Source organism: Phascolarctos cinereus, unplaced genomic scaffold, assembly GCF_003287225.1.
Source record: "Phascolarctos cinereus isolate Bilbo 61053 unplaced genomic scaffold, phaCin_HiC Scaffold_4;HRSCAF=312, whole genome shotgun sequence".
NCBI lineage: Eukaryota > Metazoa > Chordata > Mammalia > Diprotodontia > Phascolarctidae > Phascolarctos > Phascolarctos cinereus.
Window position 1 is genome coordinate 158169436 of NW_027555847.1, and position 17619 is coordinate 158187054.

General features: G+C 43.7%; 1 protein-coding gene across 6 annotated transcripts in view; it reads left to right on the forward strand.

Moving 5' to 3' along the window:
* UNC13B (unc-13 homolog B) overlaps positions 1–17619 on the forward strand; it is a 315105-nt gene that overhangs the window by 276533 nt on the left and 20953 nt on the right. For all 6 annotated transcript variants that reach the window (XM_020977063.2, XM_020977069.2, XM_020977064.2 and 3 more), the window contains 9 exons: positions 4009–4236; positions 5033–5174; positions 6306–6475; positions 7474–7589; positions 9299–9462; positions 10277–10427; positions 12124–12192; positions 13834–13923; positions 14360–14491. In XM_020977063.2, the coding sequence (XP_020832722.1) occupies positions 4009–4236; positions 5033–5174; positions 6306–6475; positions 7474–7589; positions 9299–9462; positions 10277–10427; positions 12124–12192; positions 13834–13923; positions 14360–14491 (1262 nt within the window). The remainder of the gene's footprint in view (positions 1–4008; positions 4237–5032; positions 5175–6305; positions 6476–7473; positions 7590–9298; positions 9463–10276; positions 10428–12123; positions 12193–13833; positions 13924–14359; positions 14492–17619) is intronic.

Below are 17619 nucleotides of genomic sequence, written 5' to 3' on the forward strand. Positions count from 1 at the left end.
AATAGGCCTGATCTTAGCTCCTCTCTTGGCCTTGTCACTAGCCCACCTTCCTTATTCTTATCTTGAGAGCAAGCAAGTCTCACCCACCCCTCTACACATTTTTTCTTTTCTTTCCTTTTCTTTTTTTTTTTAGGCAATTGGCGTTAAGTGACTTGCCCATGGTCACACAGCTAGTAAATGTCAAGTGTTTGATCTGAGGTAGTATTTGAACTCAGGTCCTTCTGACTTCAGGGCTGGTGCTCTATCCACTGCACCACCTTGCTGCTCCACACATTTTTTATTTTTAAGGCCAAATCTCAGTCCCTTTTACCTTCAAGTAAAGAAGTCTCCATCATAGATTCTCTCCATTTTTTCTTTCTATGCAATCCCTCTAGAATCAGACAAAGACAAATGTAGATGCTGGTAGTATCTTTCTTTAGTTGTCTAAAGTACTGAAGTAAGGAAACTGTTGTTCCTTATGTCCGCATTTCCATACTTCACTTGGATAATTTCCTGAGAAGTGCCTATAGGTGAGGTTTGAGTGTTGAGGATTTCACTTGTGTTTCTAGGTTATAGACTGTTTGGAGTATTAATTCTTTGAAAATCCTTTCCTGCTGGTCACAGCACATAGAAGTGTAGCCATGGTGTCATGGAGAACCACCGAGAGGGCCAGTGAAACAGAGTGGGATCAATACTAGGCCCAAAGTCAGAAGACCCAGGACACTTTACTTACTAGCTGTATGGTGTGTTTCTCCTTTTTCTCATCTGTAAAATGGGGATAATAACACATGCATAACCTGCTTGGCTGGATTGTTATTGGGAATACACTTTGTAAACTTTAAAGCTTTCTATAAACACAGGTAGTTGTTGCCATTGTTGTGTAAGGAATGGATATGCTACTGAAGTTCCAGGGTCCAAAAGTGGGTGTGAATGAGAAAACCACAGGAAAGGATGGAAGATTCTTTGGGGTCTGTATCAGACAGACTGGCAGAATTAACCCACCATGGCAGGATGAGGACAAAATGATTACTAGTCCACAAAGACTGGAATGACTGAAGCTAAATTTAAGTCTAGTGTACTGATGTTGGCTTCCAGGTTACCGTGGAAGCTTCCATGCTGAGCTGGACGTCAGGCCAGACACCTTTGCAAAACTGGGGACAGGTTGTGCGTCTGAGGCTAACTACATGACAACATCCCTGTTCTCCTGGCTCCAGGACTGCTTTTCTCCACAGATAGGGCATTTACTGTTTTTCTTTCCTCTGAGGCCCTTTCCTCAACTTCAGTCTGAGGAAGCAAAACCTTGGATGGGACCCTGGCTACTTTTGCATTTCCCTTTGGAGGAGCTGGCCTCCCAGCCTCCAGTGAAACAGCCCTGGAGGGTTGGCTGGCCTCCTGTGAGATTAGATATAGATGAGCTTAATCAAGAGGGAGTTCTGAGCTGCTGTAGGCTATTAGGATAAGAGATTGTTCCTGTTATCTCCTCTGGAAGAAAACCAGGCAGAGCCATTTGAGGAAGACAGGTATATTAGTTACTTCTATGGGAAACCTAATTCCAGTTTCATATTGTGTTGGAATTATGAGTCTATTTTAGTTTTCAGAGCATCCTGGGAAAGCCTTGGCAGCCTCTCTGTGACCAGAGAATGTCTCTGAAAAAAAAAAATCCATGTGAGATATGACAGCCAGGACCATTTCTAAGGATGATGGCCACAAGCTGTATCCCTTTCTTTGTATATACTGTGTCCCTCCACCTATAGGAGGCCTTCAAATGAAATCTTAAACCATGAATGAAGTTGGATGTAGGATGTAGGAGCTCTGTAGAAGAGCAGGGAACCCAACCATAGGTACTCAGGTATTTACTGAATGAGGATGTCCAGACAGAAGGTATAGTCTGGGCTGGCAGCAGATCCTATTGCCTAGTAGTATTGGGCTCCAATGAGCAGCTGAACTCCTGAAAACTGATAGCACAAAAACATTTGGAGCGATGACAGGAGGTAGCTTTGATTCTAGAAAGCTCACTTTGGAATTACCAGAATCCACATGACTCATAAGGAATTGGTATTATAGTGCCAGGGAAAATTCTGAGGAAGCTGAGTGCATGCATAGTAGTCATGTATCACCACTCCTTCACCTACCTGGGTCTGAATCAATAGCATGTTGGCCACTTGTGGATCTGGCATTTATAGGGAAGAAGGAAAAACAAAATTAGAGGACCTGCCTTTTTTTTTTAAGATTTTAGGCAATTGGGGTTAAGTGACTTGCCCAGGGTCACACAGCTACTAAGTGTCAAGTGTTTGGTCTGAGGCCGGATTTGAACTCAGGTCCTCTTGACTTCAGGGCCGGTGCTCTATCCACTGTGCCACCTAGCTGCCCCGAGGACTTGCTTTAAAGGGCTATTAAAGGACAAAAAGCTCACATTTAAAGTGAGCCACCGTTGTATAAGTCAGATAGGAGGTCTGAATCAACCAACAAGTATTTATTGAACGATTGGTCCATGTTAGCTCTATTCTAGGCACTATAGGGAATACATAAGAAATATGAGATATAATATCTGCCTTTAAAAGGCTTATAATCTAGTAGGGAGACAAGACTTATAGGAAACTACAAACAGGCTAAATCTTGGACATTTACTTCCCAGATTTTGTTGAAGAAATGCGGCACTATGAGGGGAATGTTTCACACAGTGTCACACACAACTGATGTGTCAGTTGGTTTTACTTAATTGAATTTTCTTTATTACAAAGAAAAGGTTGTTGAGTTTGGGTGGGAGGTCATAGAGGGGAAAGGTCTATTGAGAAATGACTGTGATATGAAAACAATGAATCTAAATTTTAAAAAAAATAATAAAAAAGGAGAAGCTAAATGACTCTCTGATGGAGGGCAGCGGAGAAGGAGTACAAGGAAGTTAAGATAGAGTAGCTGGATAGGAACACATTATAGAGGACCATGAAGGTGAATTCAGATTTTGATGGTAGACAGTGGAAACTATTTAAAGTTTTTGAGTATAGGTATAATATGTTAGAAGTGAACTCTTAAGTTTTTGGTTTCTCTAGAAACCAGATGCTTGACATGGATGAGAGAAACAAGCAAGAACCCGGTATTGGTACCATTAATAGTCTTGTTTATTAAGTTAATATGTGTTGGCATCCTGGGCATCTTCTGTTTCTGGGCTTCTGCTTTCTTGTCCGCATAGCCCATAGTTATGAATTGGCCAGCATGCATTCAAAGACTGGACTGTTTCCATCTGTGAACTTCCAGGCAAGCCTTGGAGCCAGCTCTTCTTGGTGGTTTGGTCGTTAGAACAGGGATTGGGAAGGTACAAGTTTGTATTCTGTGCCCACTGGGAGCTGAGCCGTGTTCTGGGCTATGGCATGAGGAAGACAGAAGAAGAAAGATACGTGATTCCTACCTTTATAGAACTCATAGTCTAGTTGGAGACAAAAAGGTCACATGCCTGAAACGATTCCATCACTTCCCCCTACTTCCCCTCCCATAATTTTGAAGAAGTGCTACTTAGAATGCCTTGCATTCATCTTTATTAAGACTTCAAGGAAGGGTTGGATTATTAGCTACAGCTGTGATACCTCAGGCCCACCCTAGACCTTTATTCCTAGGCTCTGCTCACTAAACAGTTGGATTCCTTCTCTTTAGCTCATCTAAATATGTACCTGAATCACTCAAGGGACTCACTGGGCCACTGGAGCTAGAGGGTATCTGTTTCCATATGGGGGCAAAGCTGGTAGAGTAAGGAGGCTTTTGTTCTCTGATTTCCTTGGCTGAGCAGCATGGGGAATATCTACAAATACATGTAGGGATTAGCCTTTAACCTTGAGACAGATTCTCTTTTGTGTCCTAAACCCACCTTAGAGTGTCCTTATGGTATCAACTGAAGAATGGTTTCTTTCAAGTCTAGAACCCCTCTCTTATTCATTATCCAAACCTATTTCCGTCCATCCCTTGTGCCAGAAACTTGCCTTTGCTCCAAGTGGGTCTGTTAATAGAGATTCCTAACTGTTTCTGGCCACCTGTCAGGGGCAGCAGAGAAAAGCTGCAAGCATGGAGCCGAGGACCGGACTCAGAATATCATCATGGCTATGAAGGATCGCATGAAAATCCGTGAGCGGAATAAGCCAGAAATTTTTGATGTTATCCGAGATGTTTTTACTGTGAGCAAAGTCGCCCATGCACAGCAGATGAAGACAGTGAAGCAGAGCGTGCTAGATGGTACCTCCAAGTGGTCAGCCAAAATCACAATCACTGGTAAGGGGAGTGGTGGAGGTTAGGGCACAGAAAGAAATGGAGGGAGGTGGCACTGAGGATAGGGAAGGGAAAAAGCTGGGATGGGTAAGATCTGCAACACTGGTAAAAATAGGGAAAGAGAGGGTATGGAGGAATAGAAGAGTTGGCAGATGAGAGATGACTATAGAGCCTAGGGAGAAAGTAGGTGCAAGGAGTGATGGCAAGAAAAATAACAAATTCACTGAATGTATGCTATGTGTTTAGCCCAGCACTAGGCACTGTTGGGGAGACATGGTTGGCATAGTTATTGCTCTCAAGGAGTTCACCTCCTCCTTAGGAAAACTCCCAAGGGTGAGAAGTTAAATGACACTACCAAAATTAAATTACAGTGCAAGAGATATCATGAGACAGAACATGATTAATTACTAAGTAAATGGCACAAAGGTGGAGTGTGTTGAGTTCAGGAAAGAAGATGATGTGTGGGCTTTATTAGTTGAGAAAAACCCCACTGAAGAAGAGGAATGGGACCTGAGCTGGGCCTTAAATTAGTCTTATGTTTGCTGAACGGGCCTATAGAGAACAGTTGGCTCATAGGGAGGGAACAATCCCTCATCCTCTTGGAAGAGTAAGTAAATTGTAGGAGGGATATATCTTAGGAAAAGAGATAAGCAGAAAAGGAGAAACGATAGTGAATGAGAAGGTCTCTGGTTCCTACCTTGGTGTGTCCACATTGGCTGAGCTTCTTCTCAGCAGATGCTGCTGTGCCCTGGGGAATCATGTTTTGTAGCTTCATCCTTGTTCCATGCTTGCCTTGTAGTGGTGTGTGCTCAGGGTCTGCAGGCCAAGGATAAGACTGGCTCCAGTGACCCCTATGTCACTGTGCAAGTTGGAAAGACAAAGAAACGAACAAAGACCATCTTTGGCAACCTGAATCCTGTTTGGGAGGAGAAGTTCCATTTGTAAGTGGCCAAGAAGGAAAGCATAGTTTGGCTGGTGGAACTGAGAACAATCATGTGCAGAGTTCCCAAGAACAGGGAAAGACCTATTTTGCCATAAGGTCAGAGCTTCTCTTGCTGTTTCCTAGAACTTGAACAGGATTGGGGAGGAAAAGGGGAATGTCAGCAAATTAAGCTGATTCTTCCATACTTAATTTTGGGTGTGGCTGCTGCTATTCCTTTCTTTCTTACTTCCTTCTCCCAGATATATTACCTCCAGCTTCCAGTTAACCATTGCATCTTCAGCAGACACAACACACTTCCCTGGTGTAGTCCAGAAAGCTTTTATTGTACTGCCTGGTGACAGGCATGGTGCTGCAGACCAGCAATAAGCAATCCAAGCAGGAATGACCGTTTGTTGGGTATGCTGTTGAGAGGCTTCCTGTTCAGGTATTGGTAGGATTAGAGAGCCTCTGATGGATGGTCCCTTCCAACTCCAAGACTGACTCTGGGAGTATTTCAAGAAAAGTAAACTGAGAGACCTCTCCTTCTGAATCAAATTATTTCTAGTTTGTATATGGAAGCACAGATGGAGGTTCATTTCTCTCCTCAGTTGCTCTGCTTTTATTTCCTCCTTCTAACCCATTTTTCCAGCATTCCAAGTAGTGTTGGTGGCCAATAAGCCCTGTGTGCTTGATCTCTCCTTTCTTTCCAGGACACTTAGAGACAGTCCAAAGCCATTGGCTTTCAGTGATTTCCTTGACCCCTGGACAGATACCGTTTTCCCTGGATCTCCCCAGAGCCCGTCTTCTATCCTTCCTTCCAAGGCAACAAAAGGATTAGGCTAGTAGATAGCTTCTCAGATCCCTACCCAAGCCACTTGTCCTCTGTATTCCCTCTAGTTGGGAAATATATCCTCTTAAGTAGAATTGGACTGTTCTACTCTCCTGGAAAGACTCATTCTCTAATAGGAGCAAAGAAAGATACATTGACGTATAACTGAATACATCAGGAAAGATAGACTGCTCTTTGACTTCTCCTCTTGTGTGCTTCATCCAGGATGTTCTGTGTGATTTGGTGGTTGGCTGGCAAAATAGAAAAGGTGATAGCTGAATTTCAGCCCATAGGCATGGCTTTCTTGCTGTATTCCCACAGTGAGTGCCATAACTCCTCAGACCGAATCAAGGTGAGAGTGTGGGATGAGGATGATGACATCAAGTCAAGAGTGAAGCAGCGGCTGAAGCGGGAGTCAGATGACTTTCTTGGCCAGACCATCATTGAAGTGCGAACCCTGAGTGGCGAGATGGACGTGTGGTACAACTTGGGTGAGGAGCTGGGGGCAGAGGATCTGGGTATTTCCTTTGAAAAAAGGCCAAGGGAAATTGTTTGGGACTAAACCAAAGAACCCTGAACACAAAGGGAGGGACTTCACAGAAAGCTGCTTGGGACCCCTCTACTACCACTAACACAGATGTTGGTGAACTTGGCAGGGAAATTGTTCTCACCACTGGCCACTTTCGCTGTGAGCACCAGCTCTAGTTTATGCATCATCATCTATGCCAGCTAGGTTGAGCCCAACGTTTCCAGGGCTGTGCCTATCCCCTTCATGGCTTGTCTAGCGTGGGAACATTATCCTTCCAGCTACCTGAGATCTATGCTCATCACCATCGCCCTCAGTCTTCTAAGCAACTTGTCATGTGGAGCTGAGGCAGGGAGGGGAGTTTGGGAATATGTCTTATTGGCAAAGAGCTTTATCTTCTTAGAAAGAGTCTAAGGCTCCAGAATGATGGGTGTTATGAACTTTCTTCTCTCTACAAGCCATCTCTGACTAAGAGAGACCCGGATTCTTTTGGGTGCCTAGCAACTCTTCTTATCATCCATTACCACTTCATTCTCTCTATTACCATTCCATTCTCTCCTTCCCCGTTATGTTTTGTGTGCCAAGACTGAGAATTTTAAGTCAGTAGAATGCTAGTGACCATCTTCCTACCTGTCCCGTGCATACCTACCCAGCTTCACTGAACCATGATGATCATAACCTAAGTGGAAAGAGGCTTGGGCCAACTCTGATTGGGGCTACCCTAAGCTCCAAAGCCCCTTTGGACTCTGACATCTAAATTAGACATTTCCAGTTCTCCCTGCATCTGCCCAGTCAGCTATACTTATTGGGCTGCATGTCTTTGTAAGGATGAGTACCCTCTTTAGATTGTAACCCTGTCCCTCCTTCCAGAAGGCCTCTTCTTTCCTCGGATACCCTATACATGTCTTGCTTAGTTTGCGTATTTTTTGAAGGTGTAAGTTTCCTCTCTCCTTTCCCTTCTAGAAAAGAGGACAGATAAGTCTGCTGTCTCAGGGGCAATCCGGCTGCATATCAGTGTGGAGATAAAGGGAGAAGAGAAGGTAGCACCATATCATGTGCAATATACCTGTCTCCATGAGGTAAGTCAGCCCCGGGCAGGAGCAGCTTACTTGCCCACCCACACCTTCCTAGGAAGAAGTCCCCAAAGATGGCCAGCACAATCTCCTGGGAAGAACAGGGACTAAGTAGCTACAGATCTGCATGCTGTTCTTTGTTGTGTTGTGGCTAGCTACTAACCTATGCCTGGGACTCCCAGCTGTACTATAGGCGAGCCGTCTGTGGTGAAATTAGGCAAGAATGACAGAATTTCTATGAAGTTTTCTAATCCTTTAATTCTTACATCCCTGGCCATCTACATCCTTCATACTCCCAACTGGCAACAGAGTTTTCCTCTTGAACTTTTTTTTTTTTTTGGTGGGAAAGTCTCCCAAATTCATGTTCAAATCAACTTCAGCTAACTGCACCAGGTTGTAAGAGGGAGCAGCCCAACCATGCCCAGCTTGTTTGCATTTCTGGTCAACAGATGCCCTGTAGCTTCTGTCGCCTGGGACAACACCAGAGTTTTCCTTACTTTCATCTTCATCCACATCAGTGGCCACTAGAGCTCTTGGCTTCAACAAAGCCATGTTCCCATCTGTCAAAGGCCTTGAGCTAGATCCAGAGCCAGATCTGCAAGTGACTGGCTCCACGAATGTGGACAGAGCTATTGCTTGGCTAGTGTTAGAATGGGTATGATCCTCCCCGCCTCCCACCCCCTCCATTCCTCCTCTGAGTGCTGGGTCTCTGAAGTGGTTTGGAGTTTGTGTGGTTGCCTGGGGTTAAGGAAGGAGGGCAGCAAACTTGATAGTAATGTTAATGCAGTGCACTACACTGTGGTGTGGAAATCGGACAAGGGAATCATTTGCATAGAAATGCTAGCTGAATCCATGGCAGCTGACAGAACTGGTGAGAGAGCTAAGTGAGTGCTCAGATCTGTATTTTAGAGCTATCAAGTTAGCACCCAGATGGAGTAGTAAAAGGAGAGACTGGAAGCAGTAATTTTATTTAAAATACTATTGCAATGGTATAGGTGAAGAGATAGTAAGGTTATGAACTGGAAGTTCTGTAAGTGGAGAGAGGGGATGGATGTGACATTGTGTGTGGGGAGAGAGAGAGAGAGAGAGAGAGAGAGAGAGAGAGAGAGAGAGAGAGAGAGAGAGAGAGAGAGAGAGAGAGAGAGAGAGAGAGAGAGAGAGAGAGAGGGAATCAGTAAGACTTTGCAAATTATAGGAAATGGAGAGAGAAGGGAAGAGTCAAAGATGACTCTGTGGCTGGAAGGATGGTGGTACCTTTGACAGAATTAGGGAGGTTTGGAGGATGAGTAATGGAAGAAGAGTTCCATTTGAGTTTGAGATGTCCACAGAGCATTTAGTTGGTGACATCTAGCAGGCAGTTGGTAATTCAGGAATGGCATTCAGTAGAGAGAAGAGGGCTGGATTGATGATTAAGTCATATTCATAGAGATCATAATTGAGCCCATGGGAGCTAATGAAATCACCAAGAGAGAGATTATAGAGAGAAAAGACCCTGTTTATGCAAAAGAAGAGCCTGGAGAGTACCCATATTTTGTAAGTAGGAGGAGGATAATGACCCAGCAAAGAAAACTAAGAAGAATCAGTCATACAGGTAAGAGGAGAACCAGAAGTGCTATGGCGTTGAGGATGTTTAGAAAAAAAGACTGGCCAACAGTGTTACAAGTAGCAGGGAGGTCAAAGAGATGGGATTCTTCACTTCCCTTTGTCTCTTGCAGAACCTGTTCCATCATCTCACAGACATCCAGGGCAGTGGAGGAGTCCGGATCCCTGAGGCCAAAGGGGATGATGCATGGAAGGTTTATTTTGATGAGACAGCCCAAGAAATTGTGGATGAATTTGCCATGCGCTATGGCATTGAATCTATATACCAGGCTATGACGTGAGGTTCAATAGGAACTCTAGGGGAAGGGGTGCTAATCACTTGAATGCTAATGAAGTCTTGCTGACAAAATAGATTGCCCCTTAGTAAGTGGGAACAACTCACAGCTGAGACTACCCAGCATTGCCAGCCTCTGGCTCAATCTTCCTTTCATGGTCATATTTACTGTTTTCCTTAGGGTAGAAAGGGAAGAGGGGTATATCTGTGACTATTCCCAGGGCCTGAATATGGTACAGACATGTCACTGCTGTCCTGGGAGAGGAGAGATGGGGGATGTGTTTTATTGTCATGGATCCTGAGATGAACAATTGGTCTGTGTCACTGCCCCCATGACTCCAGGAGGGTAAAAAAATGGGTATATGTATATGCTGCTGCCTCCAAGACCCAGAAGAGGAAAAAGAAGGAGATGTGTGTATGTGACAAGTTGAGGAATCTAGGAAAGAAGGTGTATATGTGCGTGTGTGTGTATGGGCAAGTGTAATTGAATGTGTAAGATCATACTGCGTTCTTGCCCTAAATAAGGAACTGATCTGTAGAAAAGGAGAAAGCATGTACTGATTAGGTTACCTGAAGTTCCTATAACAAGGATTTCTTCTTGTGATTAGAGATAGGAATAAGGCTTGTCAGGCAGCTGATTCAGTATTGCCCAGAGGAGCCATCTCAGAGCAAGCAGGACTTTGCAGCACCATGCAAAACCATTGGCCTAAGTGAGGAAGGTGGCCCCGAGATGATTGTGGGGGACCTTATTAGAGTATCCTGTAATTTGCTGTAGGAATCATGGTACTGTATAACTACAAGGACTTTATTTCCTCAGGCACTTTGCGTGTCTGTCCTCCAAGTACATGTGTCCTGGTGTACCAGCAGTGATGAGCACCCTGCTTGCCAACATCAATGCCTACTATGCCCATACCACAGCCTCCACCAATGTCTCTGCCTCTGACCGCTTTGCAGCCTCTAACTTTGGGGTGAGTGTATGTATACACGTGCACAGGTGTAATGTTTTCCATCATTTATTAAGTTTCTTCTTGCAAAGACAGTCCTGTAGAAGTTAATTTATTTTCTCCTAAGGTGCTATGTGTGGAAGTCAGGTCACTGTCACCTGTTAAGTGGTGATATCTGCTTATAGCTGTAAAAATCGTATAGATAGGCTCATCCTAGATGTAGATATTTGCAAAAACAAAAAAAGAAAAGAAAAGGGAGTAGCACATGCTACTATATTTGGGTTACTTTTTTCATGAAGGAAAACTGTTAAAATCTCAGCATAAATTATTTGAGCAAACACAACAAGAAAGATATAAACTAAGAAATATGATGGAGCAAAATTGAAAGAGAGGCCTTTAAAGGTATCAGGTCATCTTCTTAAAATATCAGTACCCAGAGCAATAGCATCCTCATCCAAAGTCTTTAAAGAAAGAATAGAGGCAGCTAAGTGGTGCAGTGGATAGAGTGCTGGCCCTTGAGTCAAAAGGACCTGAGTTCAGGTCTGGCCTCAGAAACTTGACGTGTATTAACTGTGTGACCTTGGGCAAGTCACTTAACTCTGATTGCTTCACCAAAAGAAAAAGAAAAAAAAGAAAGAGAATAGATGACCATTTGTTGAGAATATTGTAGAGCAAATTCTTGGTCAGGTATTGATTGATGTTGATGGCTTCTGAAGTGCCTTCCAACTCAGAGATTTTCTGATTCCTCCCAGGCATGGCTTCCAGAGCTGTGGCTCCCTCACCAGCCCACGGCTTACCAAACAGTGGCCTCCTGGTTGCATGAGCTCCCCAGTGAAACTCATTGTAGTAACATCATACTAACCCTTATAGTGTTGTCAAGCCAAGTCAAGTCAACAAACATTTATTTAGTGCCTTTTCCTGTTTACCAGGTACTTTGATAGGCACTGAGGACCCAAACAAAGGCAAAAAACAGTCCCTGCTGGCAAGGAACTCCCAGTCTAGCGGGAGAAACCACATGCAAGCTATTGTGTACAAACAAGAGATAGACGGGATAAACTGGTGATCATCAGAGGGAAGGCACTGGCATTAAGGGGGATGAGGAAAGGACTCTTGCAAGAGCTTGTATCTGGGCTGATTCTTGGAGGGTGCCAAGGAAACTAAAAGGCATAGGTGAGGAAGGAGAGAATTCCAAGTATGTAGGAGTCAGTGAAAATGCTCAGTGTTGGAGGATGACGTGTTTGGTGTAGGGAACAGCAGAGGCCAGGGTGAGAAATCTACTGTTGTCTCAGTAGATCTCAGAGGCCCAGTTGATTAGGAATTTACTTCAGCATGCAGTTTGAGTTTCCTTTCTCATTCATTGAAGAACTGAATTGAGTTGTCCCTGAAGGGTTAGGGATGCCGTGAGCCTTGGCCTGGCTGTAACACCAGGCTTCTGTTCCTAAATCTGTATCATGTACAAGAATCCGTGTCCACTCCCTATACCTCAGTTTTCCCTGGATGAACAGGATGAGGCTCCACAGGGCTGCGTGAGTGCCTAAAAGAAAATCTAGAGGATCTTGAAAGGCCTTTTCCTAAACTTGCATCCTTGTTCCCTGCTCAGAAGTCGGGGCCAGAAAAGGGCATCAGGCTCCCTCTTCTTCCCTCTTCCTTTGCACCATTGTGCTCCTGAGGGCTCAAAACGAGGTAGCCATAACTGCCATTGTTTCCTCTCTTTTCACAGAAAGAGAGATTCGTGAAACTGCTGGACCAGCTGCATAACTCATTGAGAATCGACCTCTCCATGTACCGAGTGAGCAGAGAATCCTAGCCTGGCCGGCTGGTGGTACCTAGTAAAGGGAATAGTAAATAGGACTGTTGGGTGTGGCCTTTTGACCGAGTCCAAGTTTTACAGAACAGATCCTTTTATTAAGTGGATTTGTTCTGTGAAGTTTGGATTCAGTCAAGGGGCTGCACTTGAGGACTTAGAGGGCTACCTGTGGCCTGCAGGCCGCAGATTCCCCATCCCTGAAACAGTGATAGACCATACTTGGAGATGGCTCTGCTGGTGTGAGGGGTCAGGAGGCTGCTGGGTGGTACAAAGAGCTACGGTGCTGGATTCAGAGTCCCCAAAACCTGACTTCAAATCCTGTTCATATATTTACTGGCTGGGACACCATGGGGAAGACTTTTCCTCTCTAAGCCTCAATTTCCTCATCTGCAAAGTGAAGATAACAATAATACCTACCTCACAGGGTTGTTGTAAGGATCAAAAAAGATAACCCATGTAAAACTTTAGAGGACTATAAATATGCTGGCTGTTCCCCCTTCCCTACAGAGCCATATCGACCTGTGTGACCAGTGCCACTGATAGCCACAGCTTACAACACTGTGTATAAGTGAAATAGGGTTCAGCTAAGCCATGCTTGTAGTTCTGCTGCCCCAAACCTGGCTCTTGCCCTGACTCTCACATTGCTTTCTATGCTTTGTTTAATTCTATGATCAGGTCATCCCTGGCTCAGCTGCCAGATTTTAAGTCCTTAATTTAAGGCTCCTCCGCTTCCTTTCCTTTCTCCTCCCTATATCCACTCCCCAAATGAAGCTTACGCCAGTCAGTCCATTTGTTTTTTAAATTATTATTTTTTTCAGTTATCAAGCACTGGCCTTTTTTCTCCTTCCATCCGCTGAAAAATAAGATGAAAATAAATACAGAATCCCTGTATCACATAAGCTTTAGAGAAAGAATGGGAAGCTTGACTCAGGCCAGAGCTTTGTGTGCATGTTGTTTGTCCCCATAAGGAATCAGGGCTAGAGCAGGAAAGAGAATGGTGAACCCAGGCAGTTTCCCCACTTCCCCTTGATCTGAACAATATGGTCTTCACTACTTGCCTTAAAATGTAGTGAATTCCAAGAAAAGTAGACATACTCACGTGTAAATGTAAGTGCAAAAGCACCCTATAAAGTCAAAGAGAAGTGAGGTTTGAATGACCTGCATGCCTATTCCTTTTCAATTTGCATGGATAATTCGGAGTTGGTAATATGGTATCTTGTGCCATGCAGGTTGGCCTTTTATAGTTTAAAACATTTTCCCCAAAATGGAGGTTAATTTGCTTGTGAGATAGGCTTCAATGAACAATCCCTTCTAACCACATTATCAGCAGCAAGGATCAGCTTCCTGACCTCCTGCTAAAGCCTATTCTAATGCCAGAAGGATTTATGTGTACACATAAAACACACTTATATTGCTCTGTTACAGACCTTTTCTCTGAAGGAGATATTGGGTTCAGGAACCCCTTAGGTAGGGAGGGGGCAGGCAGAGAGAAACATATTAGATGGGATCTATCAAAGGTTTGATCAGCTAGGGTGACAGAAGAGTCATTGGGTTCATGTTTCTTATTTGCTGAATTTTTTTTTTACTGTTCTCTTCATTTGGTTTCTATAATAATAATTATAGAACAATTTTCCTGCGGGGAGCCCAGAAAGGCTGCAGGACCTAAAATCCACCGTGGATCTCCTCACCAGCATTACGTTCTTCAGAATGAAGGTGAGTTTCTAAGGCTAGGTTGGGAAATTGGTTGTAGAAGGGAAAGACTTGGTCAGGCTTGAGCCCTTAGGTCTTTGTCCTGAACCAGGGCAGGGGGATGGGGGAAGCAGGGAATGCCTGGTACCCTCAGATTCAGCAGAAGTTTCTTATTCTTCCAGTCTTCCCCTCCCCACACCCTTTTTTGTGTGGAAACACTACAGTATGTGGGTTAGAGAAGATGAGAGCTTGGGTTGAATAATCCCCCACAGATAGGCCCAGTAGCTCCATCCAAGGGCAGAATCTGGTATCTAAGGCAAAAGGACAGCCAGGCAAGGGAATAGTGGAAAGAAGGCTCTTCCTAAGGCAGGAAAGAAAGGAGCTCCACCTCCCAGGTTAGCAGAGTCGGGTATGCTTTGGAGCCTAACTCTAGGATCATGTTCCTCCTGATCCATTATAGGTACAAGAGCTACAGAGTCCACCACGTGCCAGCCAGGTAGTGAAGGACTGCGTGAAGGCCTGTCTGAATTCCACCTATGAATACATCTTCAACAACTGTCATGAGCTGTACAGCCACCAGTACCAGACTGAAGTGAGATGTCCTAGGCACTACCTCCTTCCCTTCCCCTTTCAACTCCTCCTCCCTGCCCATCTTATTGGTGACTGATCTGTCTTTTCCCTGGTGCTGTGGCCATTTGGGGGTTTTTTTAATAGTATTTTATTTTTTCCAATTACATGTAAAGATAGTTTTGGGGATTTTTTTGATTTTGTTTTTTTTTTTTTTTGGTGAGGCAGTGGGGTAAAGTGACATGCTCAGGGTCACACAGCTAGTGAGTGTCAAGTGTCTGAGGCCAGATTTGAACTCAGGTCTTCCTGCATCCAGGGCTGGTGTTCTATCCACTGTGCCATCTAGCTGCCCCTAAAGATAGCTTTCAACATTCATTTTTGTAAGATTTTGAGTTCCAAATTTTTCTTCTTCTTCCCTTCCCTTCCTTCCTTCCCTTTCTCCCCAAGACAGTAAGCATCTGATATAGGTTATACATGTGCAGTCATGTTAAACACATTTCCACATTAGTCATGTTTTGAAAAAAGAATCAGAACAAAAGGGAAGAACCATGAGAAAGAAGAAAAAAAAGAAAGAGAAAATCGTATTCTTCAATCTGCATTCAGATTCCATAGTTCTTTCTCTGGATGTGGATAGCATTTTCCATCATGAGTTTTTTGAAATTGTCTTTGATCATCGTATTGCTGAGAAGACCTGTCTATCATAGTTGATCTTCACACAATGTTACTGTTACTTTGTAAAATGTTCTCCTGATTCTGTTCACTTCACTCAGCATCAGTTCATGTAAGTCTTTCTAGGTTTTTCTGAAGTCTGCTTGCTCATCATTTCTTATAGCACAATAGTATTCCATTACATTCTTATACTACAACTTGTTCAGCCATTCCCCAAGTGATGAGTCTCCTTACAATTTCTAATTCTTTGCCACCACAGAAAGAGCTGCTATAAATATTTTTTGTACAAGTAGGTCCTTTTCCCTTTTTTACAATCTCTTTGGGATACAGACCTAGTAGTGGTATTGCTGGATCAAAATATACGCAGTTTGATTGCCCTTTGGATGTGCTGTGGCCATTTGTAATGACAGTCTAGACATTTGGCCTAATAGTTTTGTGATTTTAGCCTTCAGTTTCTTCCACACTCTCAGATAGGTACTACATAAGATTTATGATTTATTGACAGTTAGGTTGAGACTACGTTGAACAGTTATTGCTACTTGTTGTAATATATTTTCAAGTGAGACTTGTAGTTTGGAAATCTTATGAAAATTCAACTAGTTTCCCTGTTCTTTCTTTTTCATTCCTGAGATGAATATGTCTTTTTTTGTTTTGTTTTGGGTTTTTTTAGGCAATTGGGGTTAAGTGACTTGCCCAGAGTCACACAGCTAGTAAGTGTCAAGTGTTTGGTCTCAGGCCAGATTTGAACTCAGGTCCTCCTGACTTCAGGGCCAGTGCACTATCCACTGTGCCACCTAGCTGCCCCTTGAATATGTCTTTTGATCTGTGATTGTTAAGCAGTCTAACTGACCTTCTCTTTGCTGTTATTGAAGAATTCTTCATTGACTCCAGCCTTTATTGGAGATTTCTTTGACTTGATTAATTTTCTGTTTATACCTAACTTAACATGATTTGTGGGCTCCCCATTATCTTTCCTTGGGCTTTCTCTTTTGGAGATATGCTTTTGCCTCTGGCTAGACTTTTGTTGTTGTTGTTGTTGTTGTTGAGGCAATTGGGGTTAGTGACTTCCCCATGGTCACACTGCTAGTAAGTGTTAATTGTCTGGTCTGAGACTAGACTTGTACTAAGGTCCTCCTGACTCCAGGGCCAGTACTTTATCAATACTGTGCCACCTAGCTACCCCTAGACTCTTTACTTGTCAGCCAGGCAGCCTAGTTTCTGTGCTCTGACCTTGAGTGAATCTCTATTCCCAGAGTATCACTTATAAACCATTTAGACTTTTAAACTTGGGTAGCAATGCCTATTATCTTTTTCCTACCTACTGTTCATAATGTCTTCTAAAATAGAGTTAAGTCCATGGTAGGTTTCTTGATTTTTCCTCTTCTGCTAGATGAATGACTATAATTGGGCTGGGATCATTTGGACCTAAGTAGTGGTTCCTTCAAAGATCCTGTATCAGGGCTAGGTCCAGCACTCCAGGGCCAAGGCTAGCATTTTACTTCTCTTATTGGGGTAAAAAATATTTCCAAGAAACATTTCCACTGTTTCTAGGAAACAGTTACTTCTCTCATCCCTGAATATTTTTTTCCATTTCTTGGCAGCCTTGACTTCATTCCTTTTCTTTCCCATGTAACACAGTGGAAAGGGCACAATGTTGGTGGAGTTAGAGGGCATGATTTCAAATCTTGCCTCTGATGCTTAACTGCCTGTGTGACCTTGGGCAAATCACTCAGCCTCCTGAGGCCTCAATTTCCTCATCTGTCAAATGAGAGGGTTGGGCTCAATCACTTCTGAAGTCCCAGTTCTAGATCTTTCACTCGATCATGTTTCTCCCCCCCCCCCCAAATTGGAGATGCCAGATGGACTCAGCTCCTACTGTGTGGACCAACATTCTGATGTTCCCCATGATAGGTTTGCATTTATTATTTTTGTCATCACTGCCTAACTTCTCTAACCGTACTTCTCTCACCAATCAAGTCTGATTGGTGACTTGCCGTTGTTTCCTTCAGACATGTCATTGAGGTTGTCCAGGTCCAACCTTGCTTCTTGCATCCCAAGGGTCCCCTAGCTGTCTTCTAGGCAGCAAGATTTTTCTCTGGCTGTAGAGACAATATCATGAGACAAGGTGAACTGTGGGGTAGTTGTGGAACAGAGGTTAGCTGATAGAAGGGAGCGGGACGGGATCAGTCATTACTTCTAGTGGGTTGGAGCACAAAGCCCAGTATTACTTTAAGGACATTTAGCTTTGCCTTCTTCTGAGCCAGCTATGGGTCTGTGGCCAGGCTTAGTCCCTTACCTCATTTATCTGTAGGAATGGTGGGGTTTCCACACTATAAATTCTAGGAGCCCCTAGACCAGTCTAAATAATCACAACTTACTCCCTGAGTTCCTAATTTTCCTTTGTACACACTGATGTCGGTATTTTTGTACTAGAAGAAGAGATTGGGTTTAGATGAAGGAGAGTGGGTCAGTGCTGCAGAATCA